Source organism: Paroedura picta, chromosome 1 (assembly GCF_049243985.1).
Source record: "Paroedura picta isolate Pp20150507F chromosome 1, Ppicta_v3.0, whole genome shotgun sequence".
In the NCBI taxonomy this organism is placed as follows: domain Eukaryota; kingdom Metazoa; phylum Chordata; class Lepidosauria; order Squamata; family Gekkonidae; genus Paroedura; species Paroedura picta.
Window position 1 is genome coordinate 192,899,742 of NC_135369.1, and position 21,759 is coordinate 192,921,500.

Genomic DNA, 21,759 nt, shown 5'->3' on the forward strand with positions numbered 1-21,759 from the left:
ATCTGAATTGAAGAGTAAAGCAATTGCTTAAATGTGGAAAAATCAAAAAGCATTTAGGGTGCTCAAATTCAGCTGAATCGTCACCATGGAGGCAAATTGCTTTCTAGTGCTCATTAAAAAAAAAAGACTTGCCTTTCTAACTTTGAGATTTTTATTAATTTAAACTGACAAAAGGTACATGAACAGGAGTAGATGTCCAACACGGTTGTAGGGTCCTAACCAAGACTTCTTGCAACGAGCTGCTTGTTCCTTCAGCCACCTTATCAAGTGTTCACCTGCAGGGGAAACAGAAACAAAGACAGTTGAGTGACCCTCGGGTTGCTGTTCTACCACAAACGTCTCTATTGATAACATCTGGTGTTCCTGCATTTGGAACAATGACTGCAGTTGCCAATCTGATTCTCAGGACTGAGCTTCACTTTCAATATTCTTTTGCAGCTGGATTTTCCTGTGTGAAACTGAAGTGTACTGGAAGTGTGCAGAATGAATAATGCATTTTCAGTGTTCTGGTGGCTGGATTTTCCTGTGCCAAATAGGAAAATCTTCTAAAGTGCATTATCCAAGGTGAGCAGAATGAAAAAAGCACATTTAATGTGCTTTTGTGGCTGGATTTTCTTGTGCAAAACAGGAAAATCTACTTCTAAAGTGCGTGGAAAGTGCATTATGCAAGGTGTGAGGAATGAACCAATGCTAGGAGAGAAATTGTCTCAATGGCACGAGGCTGGATCAGTGACTTAAAGACTAGCATCTGCTATGCAAAGACTCCTTGGACAGCGATGCAGTGAACAACCATAAAAATGACAGTTGGTGATCGAAGCTTTGCTTACCACATCGTCAATCTTCAGAATACTGCGGACAGTTTCTGTCGCGAGGGTCAGAGCGCTGATAGAGACCAGTAAGGGCTGGACCACCAACTCTTCCAGGATATTAGAAATGCCACCCTACGACAGAAAGGAAGGCAAGTCTTGATTTTCGAGCAATAACTAGTATGATCAGGCATCACAAGGTTTCCCCATCTTTTCATTACAAGAATCTAGGAACAGCTCTGCTGGATCAGACCAGCCCAGTTCTAGTCCAGCATCTGTTTTCACAAGCTGGCCAACCAGTTCCTCTGGAGCAGGGATTCCTAACTAGGGTTCTGAGGAACCCTGGGGTTACTTGGCCTCTCCCAGAAGTTAGGATGGCCGCTGACCTCACTAGATGTCACTGGAGCCCCCTTCCTTCCCCTGCTGCTCTACAGGACTCGTCTCTTTCTCCACAATGGAAAAACGGTAAACAATCGATCAGCTGGCTCCCACATCTTACTTCTGCGCCCACTTCTCTTAAGGGGCATGCCATCACTTCCAGGGTTCTTCAAAACCTGGAAAATATTTCAGGGGTTCCTCCACAGTCAAAAGGTTGAAAAGGCTGCACTAAGCCTTTAGAAAAAAACAGGATGTTTTCCTCCAAACCAAGCAGCTACTCCAAATCTTCAAAGCTCTATTTCAGATGTTGATCTACAGTAGAAGTTGATCCCTGCTGATCTACAGTAGAAGAGCAGGATTCAAGTCCAGTGGCACCTTAAAGACCAACCAGATTTCCAGGGTAGAAGATGGTGTCTGTCTTCACCGGACTGCACTGTTTCTCAAAGGCTTACAGAGCATGAGGCAGATCTTTGGCTCTCGAAACCTTATACCCTGAACATCTTGTTGAGTCTTTATGGTGCTACTAGACGTACATCTTGAAGCTGAGTTCTCCAAGCTTCTTCCCTGTCAGCAAACCCTTGTGTCACTGACTGATCGATCAAAAAACCCAATTGTCAGCCGGAGAATCCCAAGGCCTCCAAATTATATCCTGGAACATATTCTCAGTGTATCGGCAGAGATTGTCGTTCTGCACAAACAGCTTGTCTAGAGCAGGGGTAGTCACAACCTGTGGTCCTCCAGATGTCCATGGACTACAATTCCCATGAGCCCCTGCCAGCGTTTGCTGGCAGGGGCTCATGGGAATTGTAGTCCGTGGACATCTGGAGGACCACAGGTTGACTACCCCTGCTCTAGAACGTGGCCCTCAGCCCTCCTCACCCCCACTTGGGGCCTTTTGGGGCAAAGTTTTAACAGCTTGTCTACTATTACTGTTGTTGTGGTCAAGAAGTTTTTCAGCACACCCCCCCCCCCCAATTCGTAAAAATAGTCAAAGGAATTATTGTTTTAAAATTCTATCCATCCTATCAAGGGACCCAAGTCTTTGAGAAGATTGAACTCGAAGGTTTTCATGTTCTACTGTGGCCTCCACAATGTCCAAGGGGAAAAAAGAGATTTTCATACTTGGAGAACGACTGGGTTAAAAATATGGCAGAGATATAAATCAAAAATAGGTGAAAAATTTTCGAGGCTGAAATCCCCAGTCGAAACATACCTAAACAAATCTTAACAGAAGAGAAAGGACTGTTTAAAATACAATGATTTATTAACCAGTATGGGAAGCTCAAAAGCTGGGGCATACTCAAAAAGGAAGAGTATCGGATGGTTTGAATATCTGCAAATCACGGAAAAGCTCAAATCTGAACTTGAACAGACGAACTCCATCTCTCAAAAGAGAGAATTTGAAACTCGGTAAGTGTTGGAAGGTGTAATGAAAAGATGCTTCTTTTTATCATATGTGGTAGAATTGTAAGGTTGGAAAATACAATTAAAATTCATTAGAAAAAATATTGAATATGAAGTTTCTTATAAATCCTGAATGTATGTTGTTAAGTTTTATGCCAGAGGATCTTGTTAGTAACGCTAAAGATTTTGTTTTTCGCACAAGTTTTTTTTTGTTTTTCACGCAAGTGGCAGGTGACAGTGGATGAGCGATGGGGCTGTGAGTGGCCTGCATAGTGCAGAGGGTCAGACTAGATGACCAATGAGGTCCCTTCCAACTCTAGGATTCTAACCACAGCAGCAACAATTGTCATTGCTCAGTGTTGGAGGCACATGGAACTCCCCAAGAGGATAGACGGCTTGATAACCCGTGAGAATTTTGTAAGATGCCAAAGGTGATGAGTTTGCTACACAGAAGATCTAAAGTTGTTTGCAGTTAAAACCAGACCTACAAATGATAAGCCCCAAATCTTCCCAACGTTTTGTTTCACGCAGACTCAGAGTTCCGAGCACCGCACAGATGGGGCAACGGTTGCAGGGTTGTGCGCTCCAGGTCGCTTCGGTGAGCACTGGCTGCCTCGGGCGGGCATCAGTGGTCACCAAAGGGGCCGGTGCGCGCCCCCCTCTTAGACACCGCTAATCTGCCACCTACCTTTCGGACATTGATGCCTGCGGTTTTCTCACCCTGCGCATGCCTGTTTCTCAGCTCAGTCACAGTCCTGATGGGATTCAGGCCTGCATTTTCCGCCAGCGTTGATGGAATAATTTCCAGGGCTTCGCCGAAAGCCCGGACGCAGTAGGACTCCATGCCGCTCAGGGTGCGGGAGTACTCGTTCAGGCGCAAGGCCAGCTCTATCTCTGGCGCTCCGCCACCCGCGATTAGGGCTCTGAAACAAAACGTTGACAGTTTTTACATTTTGGAAGCGGGGCGCATGAGATGGAGTCGCCCATTTAAGGGTCCAAGCCAGCCGATGAGGTACCTTTTCTTGACCAGACAACGGACAACGCACAAGGCGTCGTGAATCGAACGTTCCGCTTCTTCGATCACAAGTTTGTTGGAGCCACGCACCACGATGGTCACGGTCTTCCCGGGGCTCACGCAGCCTGTCACCTGCCAAGGACAAGGGCGGCTTTACAGCACTGTTGTGACCGGAGAGTCTGTAGCAGCAGACGCAGACTACAAACAACATCCAGTTATTCTGACAAATTCCCACCGAGGAGCACAGCATCAGACGGGAGAGGGTTCAAGTAAACTCCTATAACTTCATAGACAAGACATTGATGGGGGCATGAACCATTCAAAGATTATGCCAATTATTGGCGCCTTTTCATGGTCAGTGATTTCACTTATTTTTGGCAGAGAAATCACAATCAAGGACAGTTTGATCACTAACCTGCTAGTCAATATAAATATTTCATAATAACAACATTTGTAACCCACCTGTCCCCTAGGGCTCAGGGTGGATAACCACTTTTCTTAAATAATGTAATTTATATTAAAATTGTAATAGCTCCCTGAAAAGAATTCTAACTGCTTCTGTTCTTGTAGTGTGTGTGGGGGGGGGGGGGGGGAGATTGATATAGATCTAATATATTCTGTGTTTTATATTATTGTACTACAGGCTGCTTTTAATTTTTGTACCTGAATATTTCATGCCAGTCTGTTATTTTAATAAAGACTAAAGCTAAACCATGATCAACTATGCATGCTCATATTTATTTATTTTTATTTTTTTAAATTTGGATTTATTAATTGCCACTCCCGGGCCATAAAACAGAAGAAAATACAGTGAAACGCTGCCTAATCCCACCTATTCCCCCCCCACACACACACACACACCCCTCACCAGTCTGGACCAGTTTCTCCCCCCAACCTCAGGAGAGGATTCCTCTGCCTAAATGGCCTGGCATATAGAGGGCACCTAGCGGAGGGACCCAGATCTTCCTTAGCCTGGGTCTTAGCCTCAACCGAATGCCTGGCGGAAGAGCCCCGCCTTGCAGGCCCTGCAGAACAGCAAGAGCTCTGACAGGGCCCTCGGCATGCCTGGGAGCTTGTTCCACCTGGACAGGCCATGACCAAAAAGGCCCTGGCTAAGCAATGTCAGCCCTTGTCAGTACTTGGATGGAAGACTACTGAGGAAGCCCAGAGTCACAACACAGAATGGCAAACCAGCTCCGAATGTCTGCGTCCTGCCCTGCAAGGTCCACGCTGGCCGGACTGCATCAGATCTGAGAAGCTAAGCAGGGTCAGTTCTGGTTAGTGCTTGGATGGGAGACCACCAGGCAGTTCAGAGGGGCTACACAGAGGCAGGCAGCAGCAGGCCACCTTTGAATGTCCCTCGCCTTGAAAGCCCTATGGAGTCACCAAAAGTCAGCCCTGAGGAGGAAGAGCTGGTTTTTATACTCGTTCCACTACCCCAAGGAATTTCAAAGCAGATTCCAATCGCCTTCCCTTCCCTCTCCACACAACAGACACCCTGTGAGGAAGGTGAGACTGGGAGAGCTCTGACAGAACTGCTCTGTGAGAACAGCTCTAACAGGACTGGGGCTAGCCCAAGGTCACCCATCTGGCTGCATTTGGAGGCACATTGATCACACCTTCTACCACCAATTAAGCTTCTTGGCCTGTTATTTGCTTGGAGCTTTTCTCCAGCTACAGGTGACGCACCCCTGAAAGGAAGTCTCTGTTCCTTACCTTTACCAGCTTCCCAGAGCCATTTAGATTGACCTCTTCGGCCAGTTCAGCAGAGCCGAGCATATCAGCGGTGAACTGATCGATGTGAGCCACTGGCTTCGTTCCAAGAGTCTTAGAAATAGAAAGATGGATAAAAATACTCCGTTAAGATGACAATAAGGCCAAAGTCAGCCTCACGCAAGGAGGGGTAGTCTACACATAAAGGTAAGTAAGTAGTAAGTAAGTATGTTTATTCGGTCGATTGACCCATATAAATAATTCATCAATAGAGACTGCAATCCATTATAAAAGTTAATCAATATGTGTAGTAAAAAAAATACAAAAGTATTGCTACATAAAAATATTAAGATAATAAAGCAATGTTAAAAACAATGTATTGATTAATAGGTAGGGGGAAGGGTTATAACATGTAAAGAAGAAGGGGGGAGAAACCTCAGGGAAGTTAACTGCAGGGGCAGGGAATATTCTTGAACAGTCCATTAACCCAAGGGATAAGAGGGCCTATCCATTACTTATCCATTACTCTCGTTCAGATGTTCTTTCCGATCTAATTCTCGTAGAGATGTAAAGGAATTTTGCTACCATGTTGGAAATAAGGAGGTCTTTATCCCTTAGCAAGAATTTAACTAGAGTGTCCCTATTATGAGATGGTAAGGATGAGTGTCTGGTGTGGTGGGTTAGTAAAGGTAGGATCAGATGTTTTCGGGAGCTTTCATAAAAAGGACAAAATAGTAAGATGTGCGGAATTGTCTCAGGCCGGGCATTGCCACAGGGGCACACACACACTTAGCCCCAGCGGAGGACTGAGAACGCTGCCCTCGAGGGAGGCTGAGGGGAATGAGTTGAAACCTGCTCTTGAGAAGGCCCAGCGGTAGTTTGCTATTGGGATGTTTGTGAGATGCGGAGCTGGAGTATTTCCCGGCCATCCTTTCAGAGTGCTGGAGATTCTAGGAAGAACTGAGAATTCCTCCAGAGAGTCTGTATCGGAAAGACGTTGCCCTACGGCAGCTTTGGCTGTTTTAAGGCCAAGTTCGATTAGATGGTTCGGATCGAGGCCCAGAGTTTGGATTTTTCCAATGATTTTGCTATTCCACGGGAATTGCGAGGAGACTGCTAAGAATTTCGGGATTAGTCCCTTCGGATGGAGGTAAATTTTTAGCCAGTAATTGATGGTTGTCAGCCAGGCACGGTTTCTACCTTCAGAAGGCCAGATTCTTGGCGTAGAACAACATTTGGTGTGCAGTTAGGTGTTTTATAAAGGTCTCTCAAAAATTTTGACTGCACTCTTTCAAGCAGCACATAGCTCCTGTAAGGACCCAATTGGGTACCATATAGGATTTGCGCTAATACCGTCGCAGAATAAAGCTTCAGGGCTGCTGGAATAAATTTACCACCTTTGGTATGAAAGAATCTAAGGATGGCTAGAGCACTTCTTTTTTTTTTGCAGAATCTGTTGCCGAATGTATATGGGTGTAATGGCCACCGTTATATTGGAAGCTGACTCCTAAGTATCTAAAACCCTTAACCTGATCAATTATGTCCCCATCATTATACCAGCGATGTTTCTGGAACCTGTTGTTACAGTGCAGTATTTTGGTTTCCTCATAGTCAATATTTAGATGTTCTTCTTTGCATTGTTGGCTTAAAATAAGCAGAGCGCGTTTAAGGCCAATTTTGGTTTGTGAAAGGATCACAGCGTCGTCCGCATACATAAGGATTGGTATTTTCTTATCGTCCAACTTAGGGGCATGAATATCAGAGTTCTGAAAGCGTCAACATAGAAGTTAAATAAGAAGGGGGCTGGGATACAACCCTGTCTCACACCTTTCTGAGTGTTCACAGGTTTTGTTAGGTTACCCTCGTTGCTAAATCTCACTTGCAATCTGGTGCCCTTATGTAGCATGACCATCAAATGTAGCAGCCTTTTATCAATGGAGGAACTGGCCAGCTTGGCCCACAATTGGTTTCTTGGGATGGTATCAAAAGCAGCCTTGAGATCAATGAAAGCTGCATATAGGCAAACCACCATTTGGCATTATGCAATCAAACTGCGGCTTCCTTTCACAGTCTCCCCTCCCGTGGTTCCTAGCCACAGAAAACCACGGCTTGCAACAACATCTATGCGGGCAACATAGGTTGGGGGAGCTTTGTCTGTTTAGTCTGGAGAGGAGACGACTGAAGGGGGATCTGATAACCATTTTCGAGTATTTAAGTGTTCCATATAGAGGATGGAGCAGAGTTGTTCTCTCTTGCCCTGGAGGGACAGACCAGAACGAATGGGATGAAATTAATTCACAAGAAATTCCGTCTAAACATCCGGAAGAAGTTCCTGACAGTCAGAGCGGTTTCTCAGTGGAACAGGCATCCTCGGGAGGTGGTGGGTTCTCCATCTTTGGAGATTTTTAAGCAGAGGCTGGAGAGCCATCTGACGGAAAGGCTGATTCTGTGAAGGCTCAAGGGGGTGGCAGGTGACAGAGGATGAGTGATAGGGTTGTGAGTGTCCTGCAAAGTCCAGGGGGTTGGACTAGATGACCCAGAATGTCCCTTCCAACTCTATGATTCTATGGGCAAAGCACGGCCACCCTCTTTTTGGAATTACACATTCATGCGCTGACTAAAGTGCTCCTGAAACCAGGGGAATATGGTGATTTTGCTGATTATCTCTCCCCCTGCAACCCCCCCCCCCCATGACCGTGCCCAGTGCTGTTCCTGGGAGTCCCTTGAGTGTGGAGATGAGGCAGCAGTATTAGATGCAATCCAGTTGCCACAGTTGCCGTGATTCCGTGTCACAAACCTCTCCAGGGTGTGGCCTGTTTAATTTTTGCAACCAGCTTCAGTGGAAGCCCAGACCGGAAAGGTCTACTAGGTCCCGGCAGCTTCTTACCTTGCAGATGAACTCAATGTCTTCTCTCTCGATGTCTTTCACAACCATGATCTTCATTTTGTTCAAAAAGTGAAGAGCGAGATCGCTGAGCGCGTCCCTGAAAGCAAGAGAATGAATGAGCACCGAAGCCAGAAGACCTACCGTGAGCCAGACATCGGTGCCAAGAGAATGGTGCCGTTCGGGGGATCAAGACACAGGCTGCAAACTGGCTCTTTTCCCCAGTGTGAGCAGAGGTGGGCGTGTCAAAGGACAGGATGAACATCAGAAGGCGTCGGAACTAGAGTTGTGCACGGTGGCATCTGAATCGGCCAATTCAGACACCGCCACACACAACCCTAGACCGTTCTAGCGTCAAGAACGATACAAACTGCTCACGGTTCAATGGCAACATTAAAGAGAACTGCTAGAGCAGGAGCTGCCAACCTTCTTGAGCCTTGGGGCACCTTTAGAATTCTGACCCAGGGTAGCAGGCACAACAACAAAATGGCTGCCACAGAAGGCGGAGCCCACCAGTCAATGTCCGGATTGAGGCTCTCTTTAATTTAATAGTCGGAGGAGTAAAGGAATGGAGAAGGGGTTAAGAGACAGTAGGGACAAGGAGAAAATTTTTTTGATCATTTTGACAATGAATAACAATAATACATTATGCTGATATTATGTTAGTATTATTACTATGTTGATGTTAAGTTTAATCTAGTTGCACCAGAAGATTTATGTTTTGGAAGTAGTTATATGAATTCAATTGCTAAGAAATTAATACGTAATTACAACGGAACAAATAAAATTTTCTTTAAAAAAAAGAAAAAAGGATTGAGGCGATGCATCCCTCTGGCAGCATTTCAGGTGTTAAGTTTTCAATCGGCACAGTCTGTGAGCAGAGCTATTGGGCACAAGGCCCCACCTGGCCTGGCCAATTCGGACACTCGGCAGGCACCAGGGAAGGTGGTGACAGGCGCCACAGCACCCATAAGGGCGCCACGCTGGGGACCCCTGCCCTCAAGAAACGCATACCGGAGGATGGACTTCTGGATAAGCAGCACATTGCAGCCGGCCTTCTTGATCTGCTTGACGAGGTTCAGAATGTAGGCTCTCTCCTCGCGCAAGACCCGGTCCATCTGAGTGTAGTCGGAAACAACAATCTGGTTGTCCATCTACGGAGGGGAAAAGGTACCTTTTAAATGTTAATTGCATAGATATTGTTCTTACACGAGGACTGTTTTGAGGCCAAGGGGGAGCTGAAACTATCAAAACAAAACCACACCCTTTTACGTTTAGGGTCGTGTTTTGGCCGCCAAAGTGGCCAACCCTATTTTCGGCCGGCATGAGAGGAACCCTGCCACCTGCACCTGACCAAAACCGGCTTAGGATCCGTGGCCCCCAAAGAGGTGAGACTGGCCTTGACCCCGGCCTGGTGAAAGCTCTGCCCTAGGAGATCAGGGCCCTGCAGGACTTTAATCAGCTCCAATGGGCCTGTGGTTGAGGCCAGACGAAATGTCAAGAAGGGTTGGCCTCGCGGCTGAAAACAGAGGACAGACTTGCCGCCCCAGGAATGATCTGGTACGCTCCTCCCCACCCAAGTTCTACTAATGTAAATATATAGATGCATTAATATTTATACTGGTTTTTAAGAAATTGTTTTAATATATGCAGGATACAAGAATAAAGATTATTATTATGCTCTTTCCAGGCTCAAACATGTCAGACTGCTGACCAGATGCAACCGATGCCCTAGCAGAAGAAGTGTCACGTCTGGCCTGTGGGATGAAACCAGTCCAGCCAGGGCTCTTATCTGGCCCATGGTCGTGGTTCTTGCCAAATGGGCAAGGCTGTGCATTTTTACCAGGTTCAAGGTTCTGGTGCTAACCTTTAAAGCCCTAAATGGTCTAGGACAACTGTACTTACGAGAGTGCCCCTTCCGCTCTACCCGCCCCCCACCCCCAGAGCACCAAGATCCTGCAAACAACAAGTGCTCAGGATCCCCGTGACAAAAGAAGTAAAATTGGCCTCAACCAGGGCCAGCACCTTTTCAGTCCTGGCTCCAACCTGGTGGAACGCTCCCCCCCCCCCCATGAGATCAGGGCCCTTCCAGGACCTTAAACAGTTCCAGAAGACCTGCAAGACAGAGTTACTCCTCCAGGCCTATAGGTGAGGCCAGGAAATCAACATCTCCCTACCTACAGAAAAGCCAATACACCATCTACAGACACACCACCTTCCCAGCAAAATCAGGCTCCCTCTATAAGGTTAGGAGGGCAGCTTGGGGACATAATAACTTAACATAATTTAATAGAAATTAAATGTTCATCAAAACTGTTTATCTTTGTAAAGTTAATTGTACAAATCCTGTTGTTACCCACCCTGAGCCAGCCAGGAAGGATGGGCTATAAAAATAATGCTGCTGTTATTACGCCATCCCTGGACACTGTCCCCGTGCTAAGAAGCAACAGGCGGTGGAAGTGGGAAGGTGGGCATCAGGGAGATACGGAAAGAGGGTTACTGTTTCATGCAGGCTTGATTGTTGAGTCACACGCGACATCGTCAACTGAGCTTCCCTGCTTCCTTCATAAAGTTCTATCTCCCGTCCCTGACATGACATCCTGGGGCACGCCTGGCCCTGCCCAATACAGTGACCCTCGTAAGAAGTGAGTCCGACAACTCTAGCCAGGTGCCTCCTGGTCTTTAGGAGTTTTACAGAGGACGGGAAACAGCACCGTCTTGGGTCACTCAGAAAGCCCTGCCCTTAACCCGGCTGTTTCAACCTTAAGGCTGTGGAGTAACCCCTGAAAAGGTTTGCAGGCTTCAAGGTAACTCTGAAGCGATGTCAGCTGGCCACACCACCAGGAGTGAGGTGTCAGCCTCCCCCTCCAAACGGAACCCGCCCGCCCGCCCCAAGAGGCACCACTGGGCTGCTCCCACCTGCCAAAAATAGGCTGACCGTGGCAGAGGAGGAGCCTCAGCAGACCAAGTTTTGTATGGCTTTGGCCCCTCCCCTTTTCGGAGGGGGCGGGTTGATCTGCCCCAACAAGGAGAAAACCACCCCAGATCCTTTTAAAAATCTTTAGTTAAAAATACATGGTTTAAAAAAATTAACTCCCCCCACCAGCATAACCCCTCCAAGACTCTGGAGTTACCCTAGGGCAGGGGTAGTCAAACTGCGGCCCTCCAGATGTCCATGGACTACAATTCCCATGAGCCCCTGCCAGCAAATGCTAGGACACCTGTATGCTGGCAGGGGCTCATGGGAATTGTAGTACATGGACATCTGGAGGGCCGCAGTTTGACTACCCCTGCCCTAAGGTTATGTGTAATCCAGATTGCTAAACGCAGCCTTAAGCAAAGGGCCCACCTTTGTCTTCCATTTCTGACACATATTCTTACCAGGAATATAAGCAGTGCATTCTTGATACTGATAAAAGATTTCTTAAAGCTCTCCTTCTAATTTGCTTGCCAAGATTCAACACAGCTGCCCAGGCATAGATGGCACGGAAAAAGACCTTTCACTTACATCTGTCTTTGGAGCGGACAAGCAGAACTGGATGAGGCCAATCTTGGCTTTCTCCACCCGGGTGACGCCGGTGTTGGCTAATTTCTGAGTGAGGACGAGTCCTTCAACCAATTCACAGTCATCGATGGTTCCTCTGGAAATGAAAACACCACCAGCATGTCAAGGCTGCAGATCAAAAGCAACCCCATCAGATTCGGAAGCGTGCGGGTTTTGCGGGGAACGGTCAGCTCTAGGGTTGTGTGCGGTGGTGGCCGAATTGGCCGTTCCTGCGTGCGTGCGCCGTGTTATGCACCGCCCCCCATGCCTCCCCCCACCCCTGTGGCATGGCTCTGGATGCATCAGCCTGGAATGGCCGATTTGGATGCCGCCTCACACAACCCTAGTTGCCTCTCACTCGGGTCGCCAGCCTCCAGAGTACAACAAGGGAAAACTGGGGTGCAGAGTCAATGGAAAATACCTGGGGAAAAGGAGAGCTGCGTAACAGTGACTCTGGTTCTATAGTAAATAATGCTTTTATAAGTACTAAAATAGCCATCGATAAAGTATCATCATAGACAGTCATAATAACCAAACCACATTGAAAATGAGTGTGTGATAATACAACAATTCAAGTGAGATATAAAAATTTCAGGCAACAGTTCAAGAGCTTAGTTCAGACTAAAGTCCAGCCGAGGATCCAGCAGTCTCCCGTTTGGCAAGGTGGCTCCCAGGGAGTGGCTGGAGCTCTCCTGGGGTTGTCTCCACTTAACAGAGACCCCTTCCCCTGGAGAAAAGGGCTGCTTTGGAAGGGGGACTGTACGGTATTGTGCCCTGTTAAGGTCCCCCCCCCTCCAATCTCCAGGCCTTGCCCAAACCAGGCCCGGCAACCCTGCCCACTCACCCAAGCTTCTTCACGATTTTGATGTCTCTGAGGTCCACACTGGTGGCCGTAGCGGGGTCAATCACCTTCATCACCGCCTCCACGCTCATTGGAGACAGCAGACTAGAATACTGCGACACAACCTGCAGGGCAGATGGCACATGTGCGGATCTGAACAGAGAACGTCCTATACTGGTGAACTTATAACATTTCTACCATTGCAACATTAGAACCAATTAACTGTACAGTTGAGGTATTTCTGAGAGTGTTGCCCTGTGCTGTTTTCCAACGGGGCAGTTTGGTGGGAGTAGGAAGAGCTTCTGGGAACGCTTGTTGGCGGAGTTGTTTCACTGGCCTTGACCGAAGGCTTGGTGGAAGAGCTCCGTTTTACAGGCCCTGCAGAATTGTTTTGGCTCCAGCACGGTCCTGATCTCTTCAGGGAGCTCATTCCACCAAGCAGGGACCAGGAGAGAGAAAGCCCTGGCTCAGGTCAAGACCAGGCGAGCCTCCCTGGGGCCAGGGATCAGCAGTCTGTTGGTGGGGGGGGGGGGTCCTTCCAACTCCACCTTCTCGGCTCCCCGTTTGATGTCATCTCCAGTCTAAAGAAGCTGGCGAACAGTATGAAGGGGGCGGGAGGTGGGAACAGGCTTTTAAAATAGTATTTTATTGTATTATTTTTGTAATTGGTTTTCTTGAATGTGGTTTATTGTTGTGAGCCTCCCTGAGCACGTATGGGGAGAGGGTGAATAGACATTAAATACTTTTATTCTTATTAATATTCTCCTCTCCTACATTTTACCCTCACAACATCCTTGTGAGGTAGGTTTGGTTGAGCGAGTGTGATTGGCCCAAGGGCACCCAGCCGGCTTCCGTGGCCCAAGCGGGGACCTGAATCCAGGTCTCCCAGATTCGAAGCAGACACTCTTAACCGGAAATCCAGTGTGAACGTCTGATCTGGGCCTTCCTCGCCTGTTCCTCCTCCGCTATCACCTCTCCATGGGGGCCAGTTCTCTGAAACGGTTTCATATCGCTTGTTGTTTTAACAGGGAGATTCTATTGAAAATTTAGATATGTTGAAAAATTGAAAATTTAGATATACCCGCCATGAGCCATTTGGGAGTGGCGGGAAATAAATCGAAATAACAACAACAACACCAATGCTGATTTAAACCACTGCGTTTTATAATACTGTGTCTGCTGGGGAACATCCCGAGATGACTCTGTCAGGACAAGTGGTAAAGACACTCTGCAGTAAAATAAATCTATACACACCAACTCCACGCATACTTTGTGGCTTATGCTATTGCACGTCTTGCTTAGATGCCCAGTGGAAAGAACATTAAGATAATTGAAGCAGCAAAGATAAAGATGCCACCATGGTCAAACCCCCCCCCCCCCCAGGTGAGGTTCCCTGCAGCCAATGCCTGGGTGAACAAAGCATCTCTAGTCCTGCGGAAACATCCAGAGGGTGCCACCCGGGTCACTTTTCTTTCACAGAGAATTAATGCAGCCACCTCCTACATGCAGCGGGAGCACAAGGTGACCTGCCTGCCAAGCCCCCTTTCTCGGCACCCACCTTGGAATTCAGCGCTGTGGTTGCACTGTTCAGCAGGGTCTCTCGGTCGCTCAGCTCGACGGGCTGCCCCATGCCAGCCAAGACTTCGACCCCTTTGTCCAGTGCCTTTTGGAAAGACTCGGAGATGATGGTGGGGTGGATCCCTGTTTGGAAGTCAGGAGACACGCTTACGTCAGCCACTGCTGACCTTACAGGAAGTTATTGAGAAAGACAAATCTGGTCGAATCAGAAGAGCCGGGATTTTTGTACCCTGCTTTTTACTCCCCGAAGAAGTCTCCCAGCGGCTTACAATCGCTTTCCCCTCCTCTCTCCGCAACGGACACCCTGGGAGGTAAGTGAGGCGGAGAGAGCTCTGAGAGAACTGTTACTGGCCCAAGGTCACCCTGCTGGCTGCATGTGGAGGAGCAGTGGGAAATCAAAGCCAGTTCTCCAGATTAGAGGCCGCAGCTCTTAACCACAATGTCAAGCTTAACACATCTTATTTATTTATTTGGATTTTTATACCGCCCTTCCATACAGCTCCGGCCAGCTCTTGATTGCATATTGCGATTCTGTGTCTAGTTCTGTTGCACAAGACCTATACACGTCAATTAAGAAATTAACTCCAGCAGAGAGGATGCCAGAGAGGTCATACTGTGTAGCAGGGGTAGTCAAACTGCGGCCCTCCAGAGGTCCATGGACTACAATTCCCATTGTAGCGAATGCTGGCAGGGGCTCATGGGAACTGCAGTCCATGGACCTCTGGAGGGCCGCAGTTTGACTACCCCTGCTGTATAGCCTGGGTGCCTTCATAATTGTTACATGCTGGTGCTCAGTTGCCTTAAGTCTCGTGAAATAGCACTGATTGCCCCCCCCCAGATTGGCCCCCCCCTCTCTCACTCATGCTCATTTATCGGCAAAGCCTAGATTGAGTCTTTTGGCACAGGAGGCCGGCTCCAAGTCGACCTCGCTCATCCAACTGTTTGGGACAACTTTATTATTCTGGGACTTGTAGTAATCATGTAGAGTCGTTTTCGTCATGCCTGGGGCCTCGAGGCCTGAAGGATTTTCTTGCATGTGTGCGAACTCGAGGCCGGCTGATGAAAACGTAGGCTGCGCCTTCAGGAACTTTGATGCATTTTTAAAGAACCCCTTGTAAGTAAGTCTGGATCACTTGCTCCAGGGGTAGCCAAGCTGTGGCCCTCCAGATGTCCATGGACATCTGGAGGGCCACAGTTTGACTAGCCCTGACTTGCTCCTTTGGGGATTTCTGAGGATTTCAGGGAGCCCTTGGCCAGGGTCCACAACACATACAGAAATCTGTTTGGCATGGCTCAAGAGAAAACAACTTTCATTTATCTCAAGTCCTGATCTCTCTTTGCGGTAGGGGGAGGGAATCCTCTAGCTACAGGTCCAGATCATCTTAAAGCACACCAGAGAAAGCAATAAGACAGAAGACAGCAGAAGCGTTACAAAGCGGGCACAGTTGGCAGCTGTTACAGCCAGCAACATACAACTCGTAAGAAACAGCCCAATTAGTCCCCTTATGCTGAATCAGACCATCAAGGTCACAATTTTCTACAGACTGGCAGCAGCTCTCCGGTGTGTTAGGTAGCGGCTGTCCCATTATCTCCTACCCTGTGCTTTCCACTGAAGATGCCAAGGATTGAACCCTCCCTCAGAGGAAAGGCTAAAAGGTCTGAGACTTTTCAGTTTAGAAAAGAGATGACTTAGGGAGGACATGATCAGCTTTATAAAATTATGCCTGGGGTCAACGCCACACAAGATGGATGGACCCCAAGAGAAGCAAGTTGTGCTGTCTCTGTGTTCCATAATTCAGAGGGGCCTATGATCAGTTTAGGCTATTCAAGTCAGGTCCCTAAACTCACAGTTTACTCTCTGATCTTTTATTACTGCCTGCTTTGAAGAAGACTGAGAGCCCTTGGGGAATTCTGGTCCCTTCCTCCTCCTTTTACAACTTTGTCCCTGTGATCGAAGACTCTCCATCTTTGAGAGCAAGTTGCAGACATGGAGTTTGCACCTCCCTCCATTTTAGACAGCTATGCCTAGAATGGCTCACCATCTCCTCCTATCCTATCAAATGGATTTCCTACTATCAAGTCATGGCATTAGCCTGAAGAAGTACCACTCGCAGCCTGCTCAATCTTATTTATTTTCTTATGCATGCGGCACATTTACTTCTGTTGTGCTTAGCCTGGAGCACTCTGCTCTCTACTTGCAAGGATTTGCCAGCATGCACCTGCCATCACAAGGAAGCCAGGCCCTCCATTTACATGACCTGAGAATGGCTGTTAGTGGCAGGACGTTCTGGAGGTCATTAATTCATGGGTTTTGCCACAAGTGACCGCCCTTCTCCAAATAGGTCTCAGGGTGGTTTACAACATAAACAGTTAAAACACAATAAAATCCCCATAAAAACCCCTATTAACATCAACAACAAGTCACATATAACATATAAGCGGCGGTGGTCACAATTCTGATCGTTTTTACTCAACTTCCCCCCAAGTTCAGCCTGGTGGGGAGAATAATATTCAGAAGAGGGTGGCACCAATGCAATAGATCTAACAATGATCTCGATGTTGGAGATCTCAATATTGGAGGGGATCCTCTGATGGATTAGTGGGAGAGCTGCCCTGGCCTCAAGCATATGCCTGGCGGAAGAGCATATGGCACTTAACATGTAAGCACAAGCTGCCTTGAGTTCCACAAGAAAGGAAGGCGGAAAATAATCGTGGGGTGGGGGATTGAAAGGCTGCCACATCACAATGATGCTTTTGATCCCTCTCCTCTCCGCCTTTTTCAATGGCTTTCTTTTGTGTCTTGTGCACAAAGGTATAAAAAGGGCCCACCTTTCTGAAGAAGCCTGGAACATGAATCCAAGAGGGCCCCCGCAATGACGACAACAGAAGTGGTGCCATCTCCGGCTTCGATGTCTTGTGCTTTGGACAACTCCACCAGCTGCGTGTGGCACATTTCAATACACATAAGCAATTGGAGTCAATTGGCAGTTGGGGGAGGTGGACAATATAATTCAAACAAGAGGGTTTTTTGTATACCCCTCTAGGGTCACAGCCTGTTGCATTCAGGAATACAACGGGCACTACATTATGTGTAGAAGAACTCTGTGGAAGGCCTCTCCCTCCCCCCTGGATCTGGAAAGGCTGCAGACTGGAGGCCTCTGGGCAGGGAACGCACCAGCAGGGGCAGCTCTCACGCAGCAGGGATCTGCAGCTTCCGAGCCTCAGAGGAAAGTGGAAGCAGTAGGGGGCGGTCAGGAGTGGGGGACAGAATGTGATTGGCTGGCCGCTGGACAGACAGGCCAGGCGATTGGAGGAGGCGACACTCAGGGGCAGGGCAACCACCATGAGTAGGTGTTAAGCGCTGTGTGGCACTTAAGCCATGAGGCCAGCTCCTCCTCCTAAGCCTTACCAGAAACATTAATGCTATTACTATAAATGGAGTCACTTGTATCGTCTCTTGTTTCATGTAAACTGCCCTGAGCCTTCGGGGAAGGCGGTATATAAATAAATAAATAAAGTGGAACAGATTTTCACTGCCAAAAGGAGGCTCACAATCACCTCCCCTTCCTCTGCCCACAGCAAACACCCTGTAAAAGATGTGTGGCTGAGAGAGCTCTGACAGAACTGCTCTGTGAGAACTGCTCCAAGAGAACTGTGACTAGTCCAAGGTCACCCAGCTGGCTGCCTGTGGAGGAGGAGCAGGGAATCAAACCCGGTTCTCCAGATTGGAGGCCACCACTCTTAACCACTACCCCACGCTGGATCAGGCCCAGGAACAACATAACGCTTGCAATCACTTGCCATTTTGGCCGCCGGGTGAAGAACCTGCATCTGCTTCAGGATAGTGGCCCCGTCGTTTGTTATCATCACATCCCCTTTGGCATCTTGGATCTGTGAAACCACCAGGGGAGAAAATCATTTTTCTGCAAGCAAATTCAACCCTGCCCTCCGCAAAAAAAGAGAGAGAAATGACAGAAAGCAAGGCCAAGTTGACACACGACATGTGAAGCTGCCTCCTGTTGAACCATCAAGGTCAGCATTCTATGCTCAGACCGGGGGCCGCTTGGGCCTTCAGCAAGCCATGCACCTGCTCTACCACTAAGCCACAGAGTGTGGGATCTATACTGCACATCTGGAACGGCTAGCCCAAAACTTGGGAGTGCTTCTGTCAATCTTCCTTAGCCCGCCTGCCTTGTCACGTGCTTTCCTCTGCAATGTTGCTTACTAGGCTATGTCATCATTTACACATGGAGTGAAGGAAATGTAAATGACAGGCGTACACCTTTAAGCAGCCAAAAACCTAAAAATATTGTTTGCATATTAAGTTTATTGAAGGTCATAGACCAAAGGTAAATATATTTTAACAAGGTCAGCATATGAAAGGATCACATAGTAATTACCGATAAAATATCGGAATCAAAGTAAAATGTATAATGTATGGTATCTGTTCCACAAAATATATTTCTGGCAAGGCCTTGGAGGAGGAGCATGTCTCATGACTTAAGTGCCACTCAGTGCTGTCCCGCCTGAGTGCCTCCTCCTCCTCCAATCAGCTTGCCTGTCTGCTCAACGCCCAGCCAATCACCTTCCATCCCCCCTGACCCCTCCCCTTCCTTCCACTTCCCTCTGAGGCCTGGAGGCTGCAGATCCCTGCTGCATGAGAGCTGCCTCTGCCGGTGAGTTCCCTACCAGCTACCTGCAGCCTTTCCAGGCCCTGGGGGGAGGGGGAGGCTGTCCGCAGAGTTCTTCCACCCCACCCCCCAACACATCTCACAACTGAAGAGACCATTTGCTGAGGAACAGAACAGTGTGCCAGCAGCAAATGAACTGCGTACAACTTGTGAAACAGCCAGCCATCTGTTCTAACATGCAGCCCATGCATGAGGTTCGCTGTTGCCTGTTGGCTGCTTTCGACCAGTCTGCTTTCTTCTGTCTGCAGCAGCCTTTTTCGATTTTGTTTTTAGTGTTGAGAAACCCCTGAAATATTCTTCAGGCTCTGAGAAACCCCAGAAATGGCGCAATCGTGCAAAATACGCTGCCCACCTGGGGCCACTCCCCTTCCCACCCCTTCCAGGCCTATCACTGGCCATTTTTTGGAGGGGTGGGTGGGTCAACATGACCATCTATGGTCATATCACCCGATGAATGTTTAACACATTTAAAATATATATATAAATTAATGAACTCCCACTCATTCAGGAAACCCTTTCAGGGCCATCAAGAAACCCCAGGGTTTCACGAAATCCTGGTTGAGAAAACCTGGTGTACTGGATACACCCTCCTCCCAGCTATTTCGGAACAATAGCTCTACCCACTGCCCTTGGGTGCTTCCTGCCGACAACAGCACAGTCCTGTCTCTGCCACTGGTTCACGTTGCAAGCTGTCAACGTCGTTCAGGAATCCTTTCAACTCCCCCGATGGTGACACCTGTCCCCTCTCGACATTCTACCACAGGGCTACTCCCCTCCCACTCAAGACATTCAACTACTTTGCAGTCCTATCAGAAAGGGGCTGACGGTATGAGAATTTACATGCAGGATATGAGTCACCTTTTAAAAATGTGCTAGAATAATTTCATAAAGAATCTGACTTACCATTTTATCCATTCCTTTGGGTCCCAGGCTCGTCCGAACCGCATCTGCAACCGCTAAACCAGAAATGGGTGGGAAAGGATTATTTCCCAGGTCAGTTAACAAGACGCCTTTCCATGGCTTTTACACAAAAACTAGGAAAGGGGAACAGTTGAGATCATTACTCTAGGGACAAACTTCCTTTAAAAGAGTATACAACCCTATAGCACACTGCCAGTTCTCGGCTATAATAATAACTTATACTGCCGTGTTTCTTACTCATATGTTCTAATTTTATGTCCTGTCTTAATTTTAATGGGGTTTTATTAACTGACTGTTGCAACCTTTTCAGTCCTGGCCCCAACCTGATGGAATGAGCTCCCAGAGGAGCTGTGGGCCCTGCGGGAGCTTTCGGACCCCAAATCAGGGGGTATGCCAGCTAGCATCATTTTTACATCGCCTCCATTCCACCTGTGACATAGCATGGAAACTCAATAGACCCAGTCCTCTGCAGAGGTAGCGAGTAGGGCACTGCACAGGTCTAGAAATATTAGAAGTACCTGAGGGAATGCCTACCTGATTATACCCCCGGAAGAGCATATCACTCCACCAATACAAGCCGACTGGTGACCCCTGGCCTGAGATGTACATGTGGCCTCAATGGGGGCCAGGGCCTTCTTGGTCCTGGCCCCAACCTGGTGGAATGAGCTCCTGGAAGAGCGGAGGGCCCTGCAAGAACTGCCACAGTTCTGAAGGGCCTGCAAGATGGAGCTCTTCTGCCAGGTTTTTGATTGGGGGTCAATGAATGAATGAATGAATGAATGAATGAATCTGTTGAACCTCACCAATAAGGGCCCTCCTCTGCACCCTGGACTGACTGCGAGTAGTCTGACTGGTCATTTACACTTGGCAGCTTCCGTGAACAGGTCCTTTTTTGTTAAGGATTCAAACTTTTAAATGTTAAATGGTTTTTACTGTTTTCATCCTTTATTGAATTGTCGCATCCAATTGTTGTAAACCACCTCGAGACGGCTGTACCGACAGGGGTGGTCACAGAACTCAAATTATGGTATTATAATTATAATAATAAATAAATACTAAATAAAATAAATACACTATCTCACATCCTTGGGGTCTGTATCTACTGCACTCACGTAGCTAAAGCAGAAGCTTCCGGCTACCCTGCCAGCCTCCTAGGGCACAAGAGTTCATCCCTAAGCAAGCAAACCAAAGGATCGTTTTCTCTTCATTAAAAAAGTCAGGCACATCCGAAGGGGCTTCCAACACTGCTCTCCCTCCCTCCGTTTCATGCTCACAACAACCCCGTGAGGAGCATCGGGCGGAGGTCGCGGGTGCGGCTGGCGTTAATAATACAAACAAGGCAGGCTACATAGATAGAAAAACAGAAGACCCCCCCAGACCAAGACATGACAGGCGTCGGCCACGCGGAGGAACTTCCCTTCCCCGCCCTCCTCCAGCCCAGCCCAGCCCAGCCCAGCCCGCAGGGTTGGTTTTTTAGAACCAGATTAGGGAGCCCTTGAAGGGAGGGGGATTGGAAGGAGCGTTTCTTGGAGGCATCACTCCCTTCGCAACAGGCTTCGGCGCCTAAGGGGGGGGGCGGCGGGAGACCATCGCCCCCCCTACCCCACCCTCCCCTCCCCTCCCCTCCCCTCCCCTCCCCCCCCCCGCGCGCGCGCACCCTTGCCGGCCGAGATGTTGCTGAAGCGGATCTGCGCGGGCTTGTCCCGGTCCTGGTAGGAGCCGCGCTGCCCGCCGATGCTGCGGCTGCCGTTGCCCAGCAGGCCGCCCTTGCCGCCCCCGGCCTCGCTCATGGCGCCGATGGACCCGGATCCCGCTCCCTCGCCCGCCAACCGCTCCCGGCCGCCGCGAAGCTTCCAGAACGGGCAGGGGGCCTTCGCCCAGGCCGGCGCACGCGCTGACGTCACGCGGGCGGGGGTGGCCCCGCGAGTGCCGGGCGATGCCGAACGGGCGAATGAGGTAGACGCCTAAGGCCCTCCCTCGGCGG

The 21,759-nt window shown here is 48.6% G+C and overlaps 1 protein-coding gene and 1 long non-coding RNA gene across 2 annotated transcripts; one reads left to right on the forward strand and one right to left on the reverse strand.

Moving 5' to 3' along the window:
- Positions 1-133: 133 nt before the first annotated feature.
- Positions 134-21,722, reverse strand: CCT4 (chaperonin containing TCP1 subunit 4). Its single transcript, XM_077315270.1, has 14 exons — positions 21,433-21,722; positions 19,758-19,810; positions 17,965-18,054; positions 16,993-17,101; positions 14,144-14,286; positions 12,589-12,710; positions 11,709-11,841; positions 9,215-9,354; positions 8,204-8,300; positions 5,320-5,430; positions 3,605-3,735; positions 3,277-3,511; positions 828-941; positions 134-275 (listed from the first exon to the last, which is right to left on the reverse strand). The coding sequence occupies exons 1-14, from the start codon at positions 21,563-21,565 to the stop codon at positions 264-266; spliced, it is 1,623 nt and encodes a 540-aa protein (XP_077171385.1). The 5' UTR covers positions 21,566-21,722; the 3' UTR covers positions 134-263.
- Positions 10,778-14,110, forward strand: LOC143826478 (uncharacterized). The gene is made up of 3 exons (XR_013227071.1): positions 10,778-10,845; positions 11,656-12,762; positions 13,391-14,110. It is a non-coding gene; the product is annotated as an uncharacterized LOC143826478 (long non-coding RNA).
- Positions 21,723-21,759: the final 37 nt, after the last annotated feature.